Raw genomic sequence first — 20,991 nt, 5'->3', positions numbered from 1 at the left:
CACGTAAAAGAACCAAGGGGTCTCTTCGAGAAAGAGCTAGGGTATCGCACCCGGACTTCCTTGTACCCCACCACTATCTCTTTCGCGTGATGTCCCTTCAAAAAACAAAGGACCCCGTCACGCACGCACACACGCACGCACGCACGCAGCACGCACGCACGCACACACACACACACACACACACATAAAAAAATGGTAAAGTAAAATTAATGAAAGACGTTCCACAGTAATTAAATTAGTTGGCAATAACCCAAAAAGCTCTAAAGTGCTATTTTTTAACCTTTCGTTTGTAAACATAAACTTTGTGCAAGGCACCTTGTTTCTTTTTTGTATATGAAAGACACTAAATATCTTCAGATGTGTTGTTTATCTCATTGTATGTACCCAAAATGGTTTTAAACAACATTTAAGTGACAAACAATGATCCAGATGCCTGTGGTGCAAGGTAAAAATGGGAGTTTGAATACAGGTACTGTAATTACTTTATGAGTGTATGTAAGGTACATACAAGAAAGACCATTGATGCAAAGCATCAAAGGGCGCCGTTTAATAGTTTATGCACTTGTTATATGTTGAAAAACAAGGAATGTCAAGGCCAACAAGCATATTATGGTGCATTGAACCGCATCTATGAAATTCTCAAAATATTTGTAGTATTCTGCATGACAACATAGGCAAAAGCATTGAAATTGAGGATTTTAAGTTGAACATTTCATTAGGGGTGGGTACATTAATGAACACGACAGAATTAGGGTGCTTGTGCACTATACTTTTTGTCATTGCCACATACCCATATACCAAGTTTTATTTCAATACCATAAGTAGTTTTAAAGTAATGCTCTGGTCAAGAAAAAGCGGCAAAGGGCAATAATTATGTATTATTAGTCATTGTGCACTGCACTTCCTCTCGTTGTGCTAAATACCATTGAATGATGTTTAATGAAATTCCAAAAAGGTAGGTTTATAGTTATGCTCCGGACAGGAAAAGATATAAAGGGAATAACTCTTGCAATACGCTGAAATAGAGTTATTGTTCATGTACACTGCAGTTCTAATCATATAGGGGGAGGGGGCAACGTCACCATGCTGGAATGACAACTTGTAGGGAAGAATAAGTGATATGAAATAACAATTTAACAATTTGTGTAGTACTTTAATAAACATTATCACTTCGTCCGAAAGTTGCAAACATAAATATAACATAATTATTGAACTGTAAAGTTGCAATCATAAATAGAACATAATTATTGAACTGTTATATAAAAAGTGAACATTGTTTACTAGATGAAATGCATTTATAACATAACATGCCTTGTTTTTAGCTGTTTAATAATACTAAAATGTAATGTTAAATTGCATAAAAATCTAGTCAATGGAGTTATTATGTTAACTTCTTCATTTACATAGTAAAGAAGAGTTGAAAATGGATGATTTTAGTTGATATTAACACAAAAGCAGCATGTGTCTTATTGGACAATGGCAATTTTTTTCAAATATGATAAAAAATAACGCATTCAAACTGAATATGTATCAGACTATGTATGAAAGAAACAATACTGTTTCTATTTTTCACAAAGGTTTTGAAATACAATGCACATATAAGCATAAATAGGCCAAATATGAAAAAAAAAATTTTTTTATAGTAAACAATGTGTGAAAGTGATACTGAACACTTAAAACAATTTCTTTGTGCATTAAATGAATATATACCAGAAAAGCAATACTAAATCAAGTCCAAAATGTATAATAACATGAAGAACACCCCTTTATGAATATCTTCATAACAAATCAGAGTACATGTAAACAATAATCATTTATATCATTAGTATCAAATGTGTCTAGTTTAAGTGTTTTCATTTGCATTAAATTACATTGTAATACAATGTATATACCAGAAAAGCAATTATAAAAATCCTTAAATGTATAAGAAACTGAAGACAATAAAGAATAACACCCATTTATGAATATCTCCAAAACAAATCAGAGGTCACCTATATATAAAACAATAATCAATCATATAATTAGTATCAAATGTGTCTAGTTTTTGTGTGTCTGTTCATTATCTTTAAATGAGCATCTTTAAAGTGAAACTCTTATTTGAAATCAATACATATAATTGTATTTATAACACACATCAAATTGAATGAAAAAACAATAACTACTTACTAAATAATGCATTTACTGAAATATCGTTTACTGATAACAAGCTTGTCGACTGTTTATAATAGCAGAAAGCATGACAAATATTAAATGATTGGTGGTTGCTAAAAGATTTACTGTGGTCTACTACAGTATCACAAGGCAGAAATACCATGTTTAATGTTCATTCTTATTAATTAGCAAATTGAACTCAAGATCCTTCATTAGAAACATTGTTGTTGCCATCTATCAATCCATTTTGAAAAATGAAAACAATATTAATTATCATAAGTCTTATTTGGGAGTAAGAGTGCATCAAAAATAGTGTGTGTGTGTGTGTGTGTGTTTTTCACTTAAATATGTAACAATTCAATTTGACAAATGAGACAAAAGTTAGGAAATAGAAGTAGTAATTGTACATAATACAAAACAACAACAAATTGACAAAGCTCAATATAACAGGAAATCTATATGAAAACACAAATCCTTATAGGCCATAATTATTTAAACTGAATAAAGGTATAAGTAATACACACTTTTATAAAGCTTTTACCGACAACATAGTTATTATCATGGTACACTATGGGACTTTTATCCAAATTTTGAAGATTTTTTACTGTGAATTAAAAATATTTTGTCTATATTTGAATTTTTTGTCACATTATCAGAGATTATGAAATAAACACAACAGTTTCTGGTAAAATAAACTTCAGTTAACAGAAAAATAAAGTTCAACCGAACATATTATTGATACACATGGAAAAAAATCATTTTGATTGATCTTGTGAGTCTTCGGAACAGAGCAGTATTTCGATGTTTGAAAATATATAGCAGTTTTATAAATTCCTAAAAAATAGTTAATAACAAGACATTGAACCTGTTGAAATCATTTTAAATATTTTTTATGATGTCTAATGAACAATTTAAAAGACAATTTATGATAGTTTACCATTCAGTTTTGAAGGAAATATACATAATGTCATGTAACTATACATTTTCATAACTAATAAAATGCTTAAAAATCAAACTTTTTCTTGTAAAAAGCTTAATTGGACTTATATATAAAATGTAATCATTCAAATAAATGAATTTTACTTGTGATACTAACTCAGAATTCAGATTTAAAAACAATGAATGTACTTTTAAATTAAAATATGTAAAGAAACAAGAACACTAAGTAGGCGGTAATGCCCCTCCAAAAATGTCAGAGTGAAAGTTCTCAACTAATGTCTTTTTAATATTATAACATGTAAACAGTCTCTGTTGGTAATCGATGTCTATTTGTTTTATTTAGTCAATGGTATTCTAACGTTTAGAAATTTTCACAATAATTCTTCACTCTTCAACATTTGAAGTTTGGTTTGTTCCCATGCGTTTGTACTTGTAGTGTGTGCGCAGATGAAAATTACTCAATGCTGAGTCAATGCTGATTTGGTTTTCATGCCACTTCAGGTTCTTTACCCATCTAGAATGTTTAGTGCTGTAAAAGAAAAAAAGTACTTTCTAACTAATTTGTATAGATAATAATACTGCCATACATATACAAAATAAAACATAAACAGTTTAATATTTCTCAACATTATTTAAAAACAAGAACAATAAGCTGATACATACATGTATATAATATAAAGAAAATTACTAAATTTATCAATAAAATTCATCATCACCACCACCATCACCACCACCACCACCACCACTGGATTATTGAAAACAGTGAGTTTATAAAACAACAAACACCAACTCAAATATGTTTTATATGAAATACTCACATCATCTCTATCAGATGTGACTGGCTTGTGGATAGACATGGATGTCAAATCTGTCTCAATGATCCAGCAAAGTATTTAATGCAGGCTGGAATTCTTCATATAATAGTAATATTCAGTCCTTTTCCTGCCTGAAAGAAATTAGACTTCTGATTATCAACCAACAGAAACTACAACCGTAAAATACATATGCACATGTATTAATTATACATTCTGCACTAATATCCGTTTTAGCCAAGAGTAAGGGTTGGTAGGCACAAATGTGTAGTTGTTGTGCATTTGGTTGATAATGATTCACAACAGTATGGCGTTCAACGAGACCTACACCAAGCAAATGAATGTCGCTTGTGTCCAAGCTGTTGTGGCTTCCAGCCCGAAACTATGTACATCTTTTAATACAGGTTTATTTTGAAAATATGCAGTTTGTAAACAAATAATGGGTATTTTAATTCTAATATTTTTCTAAGATAAAACAATCAAATAAAAGATTACATACTCATATCATATACATAAATGATGTACATAAGTACATTAAAAAATATGTAACATGTACATAATGCACCAGTCAAATATATATATATGTATGTATATATATATGTATGTACGGAGCCCGTACACTCGCATGTTCGGGATGGATATATAATACTAATAATAATAATACTAATAATAACAAATAAATAATAATGATAATAATCATGATAATATTAAATAATTATAATGATTAAGTTAGATTGTGTGTTATATTTCCTTAAATAAATTTTCTTCTATGTCTTAAAGCGTTACTATAATACTAACGCTTTAAGAAAAATCGAATTTTCAGCAGATTTCCAAATAGTTGAAATCATTATTGTGAGATATCTTAATGACAGAAATGAAGACATTGATGCCAAATTTAGCTGATTCTAATTCTGACTTAAATAAGTTAAAATTGTCAAACATGTAAGAGTGCAACTTGAAAGATAGGGCATCTTTATTGCAACTCCATCATACCCATGGGTGGGTTAGGGTCAACCGCTATCAATGAAAATAAAGTTAGTAATGGGTAACAAATTATGAGAAAGGTAAGCTTACAATAAGAGCCGTTTTAAATACATTTAGGAATAAAAAAATCTGTATTGCTGCTTCCTAAATTGGACGGACGGACGGACGCACGGACGGAATGACGGACGGGCGGGCGGTCTTAAGGATGGACGGATGACCAGACATGTTTTTGTCGTAAACATGGTATTTAACAGTTTCTTGACAAAATATAGAAAATATAAACACACATATAAATATTCAGTCACAACGATTCATGGCCTTTATACAAATAAAAGACAATAGTATAAGTAAGTTAAATTAAAGAACAAAAAAATGATTCACAACAGTATGGCGTTCAACGAGACCTACACCAAGCAAATGAATGTCGTTTGTGTCCAAGCTGTTGTGGCTTCCAGCCCGAAACCATGTACATCTTTTAATACAGGTTTATTTTGAAAATATGCAGTTTGTAAACAAATAATGGGTATTTTTAAGTCTAATATTTTTCTAAGATAAAACAATCAAATAAAAGATTACATACTCATATCATATACATAAATGATGTACATAAGTACATTTAAAAATATGTAACATGTACATAATGCACCAGTCAATTGTAACCACGGCCAAATTATAGCAGGGAATATGCCTTACCTAGGCTCCCTGGGGTACGGGGCATATGGCGAGGATATGTGTAGTGTTCTAAAAATAAAACAACTCGGGGGCAATCGTAATAAAATTTTACTAATGTCATCTTCAACACATTAACAAATAAAGTTAGGTGAACATTTAATTCCAATATCGATTAAATTAATGAAAACAGCTTACCTCATGGTTTATTAATGCAGTAAACATAACAAAACAACATAAAACATAATTATTCCCATTCATATAATTACCGGTCCAAACATTTTACATTTCATTCGGAACTCCTCCGAATATTTACATTTCCGGCACATGATATTACAGTTAACTAATCGAAAAACGCAAACGAAACGGGAACAGTTATTAAACTTATTTGTCGTTCTTCCGATATAATGTTTTGAAGATAAATTGAAGACAATCTATTCAACCATAAATAGCATTTTTAACACCCATGCAATCGCCATCCATTTGCATTTTTTAATCATAATAAAATAACAGTAAAACCCAACTGTCAATCAACTCAAAAACCGCTCCTACCACTAACGAAAATAAATTCCCATTCCATAATAGGCGCGCACTCCAGTGCGGCGCCAATAATATGGTTAAACGATTATATTTAAAGAAACCTAGCTAAAGTTAATTTTAGGAAATTTTGATTCATTTATAAGATATCTTAAGTATTAGGTTTAATATATTAATCCACGTTCATAGGCCAATATACATTCTTTGCTAGATTGTCATCCAAATTTCGTTTTAAATGGGGCGGGAGGTGATACCATTTTTCTTAGATGATAGTTTCACCTTTTATAAAGTGTCTGTGCTCTTTCTTATTTTATAAGGGACCATATACATGTGTTACTACAGTGGCTTGATGACAAAGGCTCATAAAAGTCATAATACATCAGTTCAACTAGCCAAAATTATATTTTACACATACTTGAACACGTAAATCATTAATATAATACATTGCCTTAAATATAAAATGAAATTTGACAAAATTCAAAAGTACCATACAATACCGTAGTGTAATATGAAACAGTATAGGATACTTTTGATTTTTGTCAAATCTCATTTATTATGACTTTAATGAGTCTGTGTCATCAAGCCACTGTGTGTGTTACTAGACGAACCACGAACATGATCGTAACATTTCTTCTTTCAAGTTTTTTTTTACATATATATCAGTATGTGAATGTTATACATCGACATCCTATGTATTAATAAACGCCGTTTCCGGACAGTACCGGACCGATACGAAAATACAGACCTAGTTCAACATTTTTATTTCAGTCAATAAAATCTAAGGGGCGGTGGATAAAAAAGAAGGGGCGGGGATGAACATCTAGCAATTAATTTATTCTCGCCTTAAATGGCCGTAATTGAGTCTTTAATTTTAATGGTGATAATATGATTATGGCAGACACGAAACAGGATACATACAACATGTCAAAACATGATTAAACATACAGTATCCCTCAGGGGCGGATCCAGGACTCGATATTTGAGAGGGTGTAACTTAGGGGCGAAACCTTTTGACTTGCGCCCCTCCCTTCAGACCTAATTTAATTTGGTTAAACGTGCTGATGTGGGGGGGGGGGGTATTCCCCTAAGGAAGTTTTAACAACTTCAAAACCGAAATGGTGCATTTTGGGCTTATATCTTTAGTCTTTTCTCCTCTATAGAAATAAATTTGGGTGAGTTTTAGGGGGGATCCGCTAGTTTTCATGAAAGCTTATTATTGACCTATATAGCCAATATAGGTTAATAGGTCAAATGCACATAATTATAGTATTATAGTATGTAACGTCTTCACAGGCGCTAGTTCATGTGTACTTTGTTTAAAGTCTTCTTTCGAAGCAAAATATTGCCTTCCGACGTAGCATTTATTACGCAATTTATCACGTGGTATACACACACTGATCCTTCTACGTTGGAAATTTTTAATATCGTTTATTCCATCTTAATGGGAGATGACGAAGGGAAGGCGAGGGGCTATTATGACGATTTAATTATTTTTTAAGCACATTGTTGCCTTCCGACGTAGCATATATGACGGTATTAATCGCGTGCTATATACACACCGAACAACAAATCGTTGATCGTTGTTTTTTTTGCGCGGAATATGATTTTGTTCCCACGTTTTTGTTTAAATAAGTAGAATATACATTTTTAGTAACTTCTGCCCGGCGTGACAATCTCAAAAAATATGTCACGTCACAGACTGTGTCAGTTTAAGTATGACATCATAAGACTTAAAATAGGCTCATTTTTGTCTTATAAAGTAATACTTAGCCTGATATGACGTAAAATCTTAATGAACAAGAATGGGCGGAGTGAGCGTAGCGGAGTAATAAGCCTAGTACTAAGTTATGCCTGTCTGCAATTTCATTGGCTGAAAATGTAGGTTGTATTTTTAAGTCAATTCATTATCATAATTGGTATTTTATTTTACGCAGTACATAACATTGTAATAGTAAGTATACATGATTTAAATTCATGTCATCTAACTGGCTTGGAATACAGCCTCATTGGCTGACGCATTGTCAACGCAAAATTTGGGTGTTCTCGGGTGAGTGGCAGTGGGATGACCTATAAACACCCGCGATAGTTAAAATTCTTAATGAAGCCTTGTACTTAATGGTTGCCTATCTGCAATTTCATTGGCTGTAAATGTAGGTTGTTTTCTAGTATAACTTTCACTTTGTCTCTTCACATTTTCTCGTGTTTCTTTCAGACCTATGACACAGCCCAATAATGGAATTTTTACGGACTGTGAAAGGGGGCCAGCAGGTACGAGTCACCGACGGTGTGGGAGGGGAAATGGGGTTGTTTATATATGAAGATTTGGTCCTGCCGAGCAACTTTCCGAAGTACTTTGATCCCACAGTCAAGCTTCAGTCGATCAGGGAATTTGAGCACGGTGACGGCGATGTTCTGTTGTGTGCCTACCCGAAATGTGGTAATTAGTTTATGTAAAATATCTTAATGAAAATTGAGGTGGTTATACAATTATGGTAACTGTTATTTTGCTAGGGTATATGACAGTATAACGGGAATCTTTGAGGCTGAAAAAAAGGTCTATACACACGCAGACACGCACAACACGCACTCTAGCGCATACGCACAACACGAACACACGTTCAGCACGCACACTAGCACACACGCAAAACATACACACACGCACAATACGTACACACGCACTAGCACATAACGTACAACACGCACAACACGCACACTAGCGCAACACGCACACTAGCACAAGCCGCAAACACGCCAAAGCGCACACTAGCACAAGCCGCAAACACGCCAAAGCGCACACTAGCACAAGCCGCAAACACGCCAAAGCGCACACTAGCACAACACGCACACTAGCACAAGCCGCAAACACGCCAAAGCGCACACTAGCACAACACGCACACTAGCACAAGCCGCAAACACGCCAAAGCGCACACTAGCACAACAGGCACACTAGCACAAGGCGCAAACACGCCAAAGCGCACACTAGCACAACACGCACACTAGCACAACAGGCACACTAGCACAAGCCGAAAACACGCCAAAGCGCACACTAGCACAACACGCACACTAGCACAAGCCGCAAACACGCCAAAGCGCACACTAGCACAGCACGCACACTAACACAAGCCGAAAACACGCCAACACGCACACAAGCACAACACGCACACTAGCACAAGCCACAAACAGGCCAAAGCGCACACTAGCACAACGCGCACACTAGCACAACAGACACACTAGCACAAGCCGCAAACACGCCAAAGCGCACACTAGCACAACACGCACACAAGCACAACACGCACAATAGCACAAGCCGCACACTAGCACAACACGCACACTAGCACAAGCCACACACAAGCACAACACGCACACTAGCACAACAGGCACACTAGCACAAGCCGGAAACACGCCAAAGTGCACACTAGCACAACACGCACACTAGCTCAACACGCACACTAGGACAAGCCGCAAACACGCCAAAGCGCACACTAGCACAACACGCACACGCACAACACGCACACTAGCACAAGCCGAAAACACGCCAAAGCACACACTAGCAAAACACGCACACAAGCACAACACGCACACTAGCACAACGCGCACACTAGCACAAGCCGAAAACACGCCAAAGCGCACACTAACACAACACGCATACTAGCACAAGCCGCAAATACGCCAAAGCGCACACTAGCACAACACGCACACTAGCACAACACGCAAACACGCCAAAGCGCACACTAACACAACACGCACACTAGCACAAGCCACAAACACGCCAAAGCGCACACTAGCACAACACGCACTAGCACAACACGCACACTAGCACAAGCCGCAAACACGCCAAAGCGCACACTAGCACAACCGGCACACTAGCACAAGGCGCAAACACGCCAAAGCGCTCACTAGCACAACAGGCACACTAGCACAACACGCACACTAGCACAACACGCACATTAGCACAAGCCGTAAACACGCCAAAGCGCACACTAGCACAACAGGCACACTAGCACAAGGCGCAAACACGCCAAAGCGCTCACTAGCAGAACACGCACACTAGCACAACACGCACATTAGCACAACAGACACACTAGCACAAGCCGAAAACACGCACAAGCCGAAAGCACGTCAAAGCACACACTAGCACAACACGCACACAAGCACAACACGCACACTAGCACAACGCGTACACTAGCACAAGCCGAAAACACGCCAAAGCGCACACTAGCACAACAGACACACTAGCACAAGCCGCAAATACGCCAAAGTTCACACTAGCACAACACGCACAGTAGCACAACACGCACACTAGCACAACAGGCACACTAGCACAAGCCGAAAACACGCCAAAGCGCACACTAGCACAAGCCGCAAACACGCCAAAGCGCACAGTAGCACAACAGGCACACTAGCACAAGCCGCAAATACGCCAAAGCGCACACTAGCACAACACGCAAACACGCCAAAGCGCACACTAGCACAACACGCACACTAGCACAAGCCGCAAACACACCAAAGCGCACACTAGCACAACATGCACACTAGCACAAACCGAAAACACGCCAAAGCGCACATTAGCGCAACACGCACACAAGCACAACACGCACACTAGCACACACGCACAACACGCACATGCACAACACGCACACTAGCACACAGACACAACACGCACAACACGCACACTAGCACAAGCCACACAAAAGCACAACGCGCACACTAGCACAACACGCACAACACACACTAGATACTTAATACTTTCGCCAAAGCAAGCCATGAATGTATCGGACACGCACGCATACGAGCGTGTTTTTTTTATTTCAGGGAACCACTGGCTTTCCAACCTTCTTTACTTCCTGTGTCGACCGGAAGTCCCCGTGAACCGCCTCACGTCCATAAACGTCCCTCTCCTGGACTTGTCCCTCCCCCTCGGCCGCCTTGCCGCAAAACCTCCACCAAGGCTCCTGGTCACACACTTCAAGACAAACCGAATTCCGGTTCAGCACGTGCAGACCCGTGCGCCAATCATATTGCTTCTCAGAAATCCGAAAGACGTGGCAGTTTCGTATTATTACCATAGTCGGAAAGACGCCTTACTAAAGTCTAGTTTGAGTTGGGATAAATACTTTGAAATTTTCCTCAATGGCCCACGTAAGTTCATACTCGCTCATGTTTTGGTAAAAATCTTTTTTTGTACGAAGCAATATTGTGTGGCATTTGATTAGAAGTGTTAAAAATAAGATACTGACGGCTGGAATCCGTAAACTAATGTTGATACATTTATATGCTCAAATATTGTCTTTGAAGTTCACGATTTTGAATAGAGTTAGTAACACTATTCAAAATATGTTTCAAAGCTGCACTCTCACAGATTGAACGTTTTGACAACTTTTTTTATTTTTTGTCTTAAAATGAGCCATTTTTTTTCTATTTTTCCATAGAAACCAGTTATATAAGACTGCTGACAAAAAATCAGATCGCAGATTTTTTATATTTAATTTCAAAAATTGATGTTTTATGCATTTTTCTTAAACCGTTAGTAACGGTTTAAGCCATAAAACATTAATTTTCGAACGGAAATATGAAAATCTAAGTTCTGATTTTTTGCCAGCAATCTTATATCATTGGTTTGCAGAAAGTTACGCAAAACATTTCAAGACAAAAAATAAAAAAGTTGTAAAACCAATAAATCTGTGAGAGTGCAGCGTTAAAGTTAAGTTACCTTGTATATGGGTCCTTGTGGGCGAGTGGATTTGTTGTCAGTGTTCGATTTTCTTCTTGACTGTACCGGCCTGGTTTCACACCCCACTAAAACTATAATACATAATTTATCATGTCAATGACATATAGTGTCCTTTCTGTTTCCTTAACCAGTTGTTTGCGGTACCTATTTCGACTACCTTGAACACTGGGAACGAGTCATGACGTCACATCCGGATCTTAATATTCTCACGGTGTATTATGAAAGTCTAATACAGGTATGTTAATAAATTAGACATGAGTGTTAAAAACGTCGGATAAAATAGTAGAACTTCTGTCTGGCAACACGGAGGACTTTTACTTAAAGTTGTATCCGTTATTTTATTTTATTTATACTTGTTTTACCGAAATATTTACTTAAGTTTTTGAAGCTTCAAAAATTACCGACGGTATTCAAAATCAGTACAGACACAAACATCAATTTTGACTGATAAACCTTTAACTACTTACTTAATAATGGAAAATATTAATAACTGATTACAAGATTGTAACCGTGTATTTAATAGCAGAAAGTGCAAAAATATTAAATGATTGGTTAATGCTAAAATATTTACTGTGGTCTACTATAGTCTCATAAGGTAGATATACCGTGTTTTATGCTCATTTCTTTCAAATTAAACTCGGTTTCCTTCAAAAGAACCCTTGTTTTCGACATTTTTTCATCCTTTTTGGAATATTAAAACAATATTATTAATTGTGGTAAATCTTACTTGGGAGTTAGAGTGCATCTTTAAAGCTGCACTCTCACAGATTGAACGTTTGGGTAACTATTTTATTTTTGTCTTGGAACGAGCCAATTTTTGCGAAAATCCATGGAAAACAGTTTTATAGGAGTGCTGACAAAAAATCAGATCGCACATATTTGTATTTTAGTTCCAAAAATGATGTTTAATACATTTTTCTTAAACCGTTAGTAACGGTTTAGGCTATAAAACATTAATATTCGAGCGGAAATATGAAAATCTACGATCTGATTTTTGTCAGCAATCGTATATCATTTGTTCGTAGATATTTACGCAAAAATTTGCTCCTTCCAAGACAAATAATAAAAAAGTTGTAAAAATGGTATATCTGTGAGAGTGCAGCTTTAAAGTATAACTGAATTGCATTTTGTCAGCCGATTTTGATTCACCTATATATTTTCTCAATGTCAGCTTTAAAAGCAATTACTTCGGTGCGGTATCGAATCTGAAATGGAATAAGTTATTATTTTATTGTTGTTCTTTCTTTATAATGAAACTAAACTCTTATAACTGCAACCGTTTTTGTTGAACGACTTTAATGTTGTAATAAAGATGATGATTATTGGTCATTTTCTTTTTTGGTGATTGTTTTGAACGAATCTCAATTTTCTTTATACCTTTTATCATTGGGCCGATTGTTCAGAAATTTGTTAAAAGTTAACAACGCTATTAAAGCCATCGTTGTTAACTTTCAAATCTATACTGCTCTGAAGTTTAATGGATGCGTTTGTGATCATCAGTACCTTTGACAAGACTTTGGAAACAACTGTTTTAGCGGTTCAGGTTTCATTTAAATGTATCATCACATCATCAAGTCTCTTAAATAATGCTGTTTACTTTATGCTAATAATGCTAATTTGATTTTTTATCTAAGGACACGGTTAACGAGTTAAAGCGCATACAGTCGTTCCTCGGCGTAAAGAATACGGACGAGCGCCTACAGGAAGTGACGTCACGGTGTTCCATCGGGAACCTGCGAGATGACGTACAGTCGGGCCGGACACGTACAATGTTGCTTGACAAGGACAAGAAGCCGTTTATATTCAGGAAAGGTATTTAGAATACAACCTACACTCTCAGCCAATGTAATTACAGATAGGCCTTCATTGTGCACCAGTCAACTGTAACCACGACCCCCCCCCCCCCCTCAATTTCCAGGGGTATACCGGAGATAGCGGGGGTAAGGGCCGCGTTTTACCTTCTATGTGGCCCCGCAGTGCCGAGTTATTGCGGTGGCTTTGTTTTCGCGCCGAAAAAATCGCGGAATCGGCCTAACCTAGGATGTCTACAAAATTGAGTGACATTTTACCTAAAATGACCTAAAATATATATTTTTTTCTTCAGATTCATCAAAGGGGTCACTCATACCAACTATCTAGCATAAATAAGTCACTTAATTTTGTAGAGGTCAAAATTCAGCACATTCCCTCCAAGTCACTGTGCATTTGGCGGGAATTTAACCAGCAGTTTGTCCTCGCAGGGCGGGGATTATACCTGGGATTGGCTTGACCGAAAAGTCAGAGTCCCCGCTTTTTCCTGGACCTGGGTAGCCGTGGTAACAATTGACTGGTGCATTAAGTACTAGGCTTTATCATTAAGAATTTCAACTTTTGCGGTTGTTTAAAGGTCCGCCTACTGCCAATCATCCGATACACTATCCCTGCATCAGGTTTCGCCTTAACAATGTGTCAGCCAATGCGGTTGTATTTTAAGTCACTCCGCCCATTCTTAATCATTAAAATCTTGTCTCATGCCATCTAACTATTACATAGGGCCTTCAGATTATAACTTATTTTTAAACAATGAAATCGTCTATCGGCCTTTAAGAAATACCACCCTTAATCGTTAAGAATTGAAGTTTAGCAACTAAACAGACATGACGTTATAATTTAGTTCCGCCGCTTGATGTAAATATGTTATTATAATTTTCAATCCTTAGTCAGTCGGTTAAATCGTAATGGTTGCAAAGGGTTCCGTTACTTCGCCCGCTCAATCCTTCTTAATCCATAAGAAAATGCATAATATGATCTTTACGGGAGCACGTTTGAGGATAATGTTATTTAAATGTGAAAACATTGGAAACAAACGAGACCATAACTTTGCTTGACGTAGTCACCACACTCTCGAAGCACAACTTTACTTGCTGGCTAACATTCCATTCAAGGTACATGACTCTGACTCGAATACTAAATCAGAAAAAGGTAAACAATTCGTTGCAGACCGCATCGATAAGTATGTTGTTTAGCGTTCGCTTCGGGTGCTGAAGGTCAGAGAATCAAACCCTGGACCGCGTCAAACCAAAATACATACAATATGCTACCAGTAGCTCCCTTGGCTAGCGCTCGGCTTTTTATGGGTAGTACTGGAAAACTGGTGTACTCAGTACTGGGTTAACCCAAGAAAGATATATTCCGTGTGTCGGTGCTTTACGCAGGGCACTTTAAAGAACCAAGTTATCTCTCCTCTAAGAACTAGAGTATCTCAATCTATATTTTTGTTCAAGTTTTCTAATGTCACGTATGGCATTTATAACATAATTTAAGTCGTGATAGAGTCACGGCGTGGTCAAGTCAATGGGCGCGGGCAGACCTTGATATACACACATAAACACAAATTATTCCTTGCTTTAAGGACCCCATAACTTTACGTTTGACGAAGGCCGCTTCAAGATGCACGCGTTCTCATACTGGTTACCTTCCTGTAAAGTTTCATCACCCTCATACTATTGGAGGTATAAGTGGCACAATACTGCAGGCACTAAATGCCATATTTTTACAACGCCAAGTGCCATAACTGTGCAGTTATTTGGCGTAGGAAAATGCAAACCCCCCAGGTGCATTACCTCGCTTACTGATTATCATTCCTGTAAAGATTTGTCACTTTTGCTTGTACAGTCGAACCTCGTTATGTCGACTTTTTCGGGACCTAGTGAAAAGGTCGAGATAACGAAAAGTCGACTCATCCGAATTACAAAACATATCACCAATCCCAACACGTTTGAGTTGGATTGTACGATGTTTACCGTTGGGGATAAACGAAACACAATATTACTTGCTTTGTAGGGTATGTTTTTACCTAAATCAAGGGTCATAATTCTGCATTTACCGGGTGCATCTGAACTCAAAAACGCCAGTGTACAACTTTATGTGCAGCATAACATTCCTGTAGAGTTTCAACTATCTAACTATTACGCGCGACACAAAATTGTGTGACCAACAAAAAGACAGTCGGACAACCTGACAGACAACCAATCCAAAAGCAATATAGCTCCTTTCAAGGGAGACAAAAATTCAAAGAGGGGAGGGGGGCAAATTCAATCACAGAATAACGGTCAATTTTTTTTTGTTAATCAGTTCAAAATATGAGATTTTGAACTGTTAGCAATATGACTAGATGTATGTATGATGGTCTTATATGCAGAGATAAGAAAACCGAAGCAGCGAGGCCTGAAATAAAATATTAATTCAATGATTTTCTCTCCAAGACTGACCTGAAAATATCGGCCCGACTGAAACAAATGCTTATAGAGTGATCTAAAAAATATATATATTTTGTTCAACCAAGCTTGGAACAAAATCTATTTGTTTCGATAACATTCTGGCCGTATCTTTTAAAGCTGCACTCTCAAAGATTGATAGTTTTGACAACATTTTTTTGTCTTAGGACGAGCGAATTTTTGCGAAAATCCATGGAAACCAGTTATATAAGACTGCTGACAAAAAATTAGATCGTAGATTTATATATATTCATGTAAGTTCAAAACTTGATGTTTTGTGCATTTTTCTTAAACCGTTAGTAAACGGTTTAAGCCATAAAACATTAATTTTCGAACGGAAATATGAAAATCTACGATCTGATTTTTTGTCAGCAATCTTATATCATCGGTTTGCATTCCAAGACAAAAAAATAAAAAAAGTTGTAACAATGGTATATATGTGAGAGTGCAGCTTTAAGTTATTTTAGCATTATGCTTTATGTTTGTGCGCCGCCATTTTAAACATAATCGTATCTTAATCAATAAAACACAGACCCTTTTAGCCTACCTGTAGGAATTAGTTCTCTATTCTGGAAATCAATATGAACAAGGTAATTTATTGACCGACCAACCAACATTCAATCCACCTTGATCGTAGCAGCGGAAACAAAGGCTTTATAAGTCTGGCCTGATTTCTATAAACAGAGATAAACGCACTGAATGCAACTCAGTATACATTAACCGTGCAGTAGAAATAGTTTGTACTTTTCCGAAGTCCTCAACTCAGCGAACCGCCATTTTTTCAAGACTGTGATAAAGATAACAATGTTGTTAACTTCATCTGTCGTTATAGGTCTAGTTTAAGGAATGTTTGGCATGGTAATCCCCTGCTGTGCATCTCCTGCTTATTGCACTGATGTCACAGTAGGGGCCATTTTCCTGTTTATTCCTTTATTGGCTCAGGGACATTTAGGGGCCATTTCCTCCAAAACTGCACAGTAGGATATTCAGATCAGAGATCTGATAAGACATTTAGGTAGGCAATGATTATAATCAATACAAAGAGGTTGTGTAATACACGTTTTACTTTTTTTGTTTGTTTGTTTTTTGGTGTTGGGGGGGGGGGGGTCACTTATAGAAGGCTTAAACTAGGCCTTTACCTTTCAAATTCATATTGCTCGAGGATAATCACGGATATGCTGTGCAGCGTTCCTATCAAGATTCGGAATAACTGTTTAAGCTGTTCTTGTTATATGGAAAACTAGGAGCTCACCATAGAAAATTTCACCTCTAAAAGTAAAAAATCTTGTCGTAAATGACGATGTTAACGTCCGGAACGAACGGCTCTATGTTACACTTATTTTCACCAATGATAATGATATAATTATCTTTATATTCAAAATCTTGGCTGGTATTCAATAGACGACTTAAGTCAATCTTATGGCCACACTTCATTGATGTCATTCACTGTTTTGATCAGTAATTTATGACAAGTACTCCGATTAGCTACATCGTTCTTAGATCCAATTAAGAACATTAATGAAAACCGGTCAGTAATCCGATGAGGTACATCGTTCTTAGATCCAATTAAGAACATTAGTGAAAACCGGTCAATAATCCGATTAGCTACATCGTTCTTAGATCCAATTAAGAACATTAATGAAAACCTGTCCTGTTTTCAGGCAGTATTGGAGATTGGCAGAACTATTTGACGGTCTCCCAGAACGCCATGTTTGATCGCGTTATAAAGGATCGCGTTGAGAACAGTATGTTCAAGTTCCAGTACCTACCTAGTGCACCCTCACACAAACTGTAGACACACAGATTGACTGTCTCTTCGTGGCTAAAAGGGCATTTTGATCGTGATTTTACAAGCTCATTGTGAACTTTCATATTTTAGATCTTGTACTCCTAATACACCTGTCAATTGTAACCACGCCCCCATAGGTCCGGGGGTATACCGGGTATGTGTTAACCTTCCATGGCCAGTTGGCACCGCAGTGAATGCGGTGGTTTTGTCTTCGCGCCGAAAATAGCGGTGAATGGGCCTTACCTAGGATGTCTCAGGGGTGCGGGGGCATTCGACGGGGATTTCACCAGCAGTTTATCCCCGGGATTGACTGGGCCGGAAGTCAAAGTCCCCGCAGTTCGCCGGACCTGGGTGCCGTGGTTACAATTGACTGGTGCATAACTGTTAAGAGTATGCTTAAAAACACATGACATTGAACACCAGTGTGATAATCGTTTGAAAGTCTGTCAAAAATTCTTTTGCAATTTCTGACCTATAGTTCTGGAGAAATGAGCAAAAGGTACTGTCAACTGAAAATAAATGTTTGCCATGTAAAATGTTCGTGTTGCACATAATTATGTGATTATCAACTTTATGTTCAGATATATTCACATGAACTACTATTTCCTGACCAAATTTTTCTTTGATTTTGATGATGGTTGAGAATGAATTCATCTTAGGTTAACAACCTTGTATTGTATATAATCCAACACACTTCAATCCATTATTCATATGATATGGGGATATATTTGTAGACGTTATATTTTATATGTGAAATAATATGCTTCTGCTTCTTCTTCTTCTTTTTCTTCTTCTTCTTTTTCTTTTTCTTCTTCTTCTTCTTCTTCTTCTTCTTCTTCTTCTTCTTCTTCTTCTTCTTCTTCTTCTTCTTCTTCTTCTTCTTCTTCTTCTTCTCATAATTAATATATAATCATTTTTTCTTCTTCTTCTTCTTCTTCTTCTTCTTCTTCTTCTTCTTCTTCTTCTTCTTCTTCTTCTTCTTCTTCTTCTTCTTCTTCTTCTTCTTCTTTTCATAATTAATATATAATCATTTTTTCTTCTTCTTCTTCTTCTTCTTCTTCTTCTTCTTCTTCTTCTTCTTCTTCTTCTTCTTCTTCTTCTTCTTCTTCTTCTTCTTCTTCTTTTACTTCTTCTTCTTCTTCTTCTTCTTCTTCTTCTTCTTCTTCTTCTTCTTCTTCTTCTTCTTCTTCTTCTTCTTCTTCTTCTTCTTCTTCTTCTTCTTCTTCTTCTTCTTATTATTATTATTATTATTGATAACACGCTATATAATGAACGATTATATAGTCTCTTTTACTTAGATTAGTGCCATTGCTTTGAATAGTTGTTTTTATCTGTAAATGTATATATGAGCCTAAATAAAACTATGAAACCAACATCAGCACATGTTAGTTGACCACTGTTAAGGCGATTGTCAAAGGTACTTTGAGTTGCAAAAAACGAAGTCTGTAGAACCGAGTGTCAACGGCACATTCATTTGAGCATAAAAGCGAGTGTCGAGGACATATTGAGTCGATGGCATTAAAAGCGAGTGTCGAGGATATATTGACGCGATGGCATTAAAAGCGAGTGTCGAGGACATATTGAGTCGATGGCATTAAAAGCGAGTGTCGAGGACATATTGAGTCGATGGCATTAAAAGCGAGTGTCGAGGACATATTGAGTCGAGGGCAATAAAAGCGAGTGTCGAGGACATATTGAGTCGATGGCATTAAAAGCGAGTGTCGAGGACATATTGACGCGATGGCATTTAAAGCGAGTGTCGAGGACATATTGAGTCGAGGGCATTAAAAGCGAGTGTCGATGACATATTGACGCGATGGCATTAAAAGCGAGTGTCGATGACATATTGAGTCGAGGGCAATAAAAGCGAGTGTCGAGGACATATTGAGTCGATGGCATTAAAAGCGAGTGTCGAGGATATATTGAGTCTATGGCATTAAAAGCGAGTGTCGAGGACATATTGAGTCGATGGCATTAAAAGCGAAGGTCGAGGACATATTGAGTCGATGGCATTAAAAGCGAGTGTCGAGGACATATTGAGTCGAGGGCAATAAAAGCGAGTGTCGAGGACATATTGAGTCGATGGCATTAAAAGCGAGTGTCGAGGACATATTGAGTCGATGGCATTAAAAGCGAGTGTCGAGGACATATTGAGTCGAGGGCAATAAAAGCGAGTGTCGAGGACATATTGAGTCGATGGCATTAAAAGCGAGTGTCGAGGACATATTGAGTCGATGGCATTAAAAGCGAGTGTCGAGGACATATTGAGTCGATGGCATTAAAAGCGAGTGTCAAGGACATATTGAGTCGAGGGCATTAAAAGCGAGTGTCGAGGACATATTGAGTCGAGGGCAATAAAAGCGAGTGTCGAGGACATATTGAGTCGATGGCATTAAAAGCGAGTGTCGAGGACATATTGAGTCGATGGCATTAAAAGCGAGTGTCGAGGATATATTGAGTCGATGGCATTAAAAGCGAGTGTCGAGGACATATTGAGTCGATGGCATTAAAAGCGAGTGTCGAGGACATATTGAGTCGATGGCATTAAAAGCGAGTGTCGAGGACATATTGAGTCGAGGGCAATAAAAGCGAGTGTCGAGGACATATTGAGTCGATGGCATTAAAAGCGAGTGTCGAGGACATATTGAGTCGATGGCATTAAAAGCGAGTGTCGAGGACATATTGAGTCGAGGGCAATAAAAGCGAGTGTCGAGGACATATTGTGTCGATGGCATTAAAAGCGAGTGTCGAGGACATATTGAGTCGATGGCATTAAAAGCGAGTGTCGAGGACATATTGAGTCGATGGCATTAAAAGCGAGTGTCGAGGACATATTGAGTCGAGGGCAATAAAAGCGAGTGTCGAGGACATATTAAGTCGAGGGCATTAAACGCGAGTGTCGAGGACATATTGAGTCGAGGGCAATAAAAGCGAGTGTCGAGGACATATTGAGTCGATGGCATTAAAAGCGAGTGTCGAGGACATATTGAGTCGATGGCATTAAAAGCGAGTGTCGAGGACATATTGAGTCGAGGGCAATAAAAGCGAGTGTCGAGGACATATTGAGTCGATGGCATTAAAAGCGAGTGTCGAGGACATATTGAGTCGATGCCAATAAAAGCG

At 37.3% G+C, this 20,991-nt stretch overlaps 1 protein-coding gene across 1 annotated transcript; it reads left to right on the top strand.

Annotated features, from left to right (window-relative positions):
* Nucleotides 1–11,821: 11,821 nt before the first annotated feature.
* LOC128205112 (cytosolic sulfotransferase 1-like) lies at nucleotides 11,822–18,039 on the top strand. The gene is made up of 3 exons (XM_052906546.1): nucleotides 11,822–12,058; nucleotides 13,458–13,635; nucleotides 17,741–18,039. The coding sequence occupies exons 1-3, from the start codon at nucleotides 12,002–12,004 to the stop codon at nucleotides 17,872–17,874; spliced, it is 369 nt and encodes a 122-aa protein (XP_052762506.1). The 5' UTR covers nucleotides 11,822–12,001; the 3' UTR covers nucleotides 17,875–18,039.
* The last annotated feature ends 2,952 nt before the right edge of the window (nucleotides 18,040–20,991 follow it).

This window comes from Mya arenaria, chromosome 10 (genome assembly GCF_026914265.1).
Source record: "Mya arenaria isolate MELC-2E11 chromosome 10, ASM2691426v1".
Classification (NCBI taxonomy): Eukaryota; Metazoa; Mollusca; class Bivalvia; order Myida; family Myidae; genus Mya; species Mya arenaria.
The sequence above is the reverse complement of the archived record's forward strand: the minus strand, read 5'-3'. Positions and strand labels throughout refer to the sequence as shown.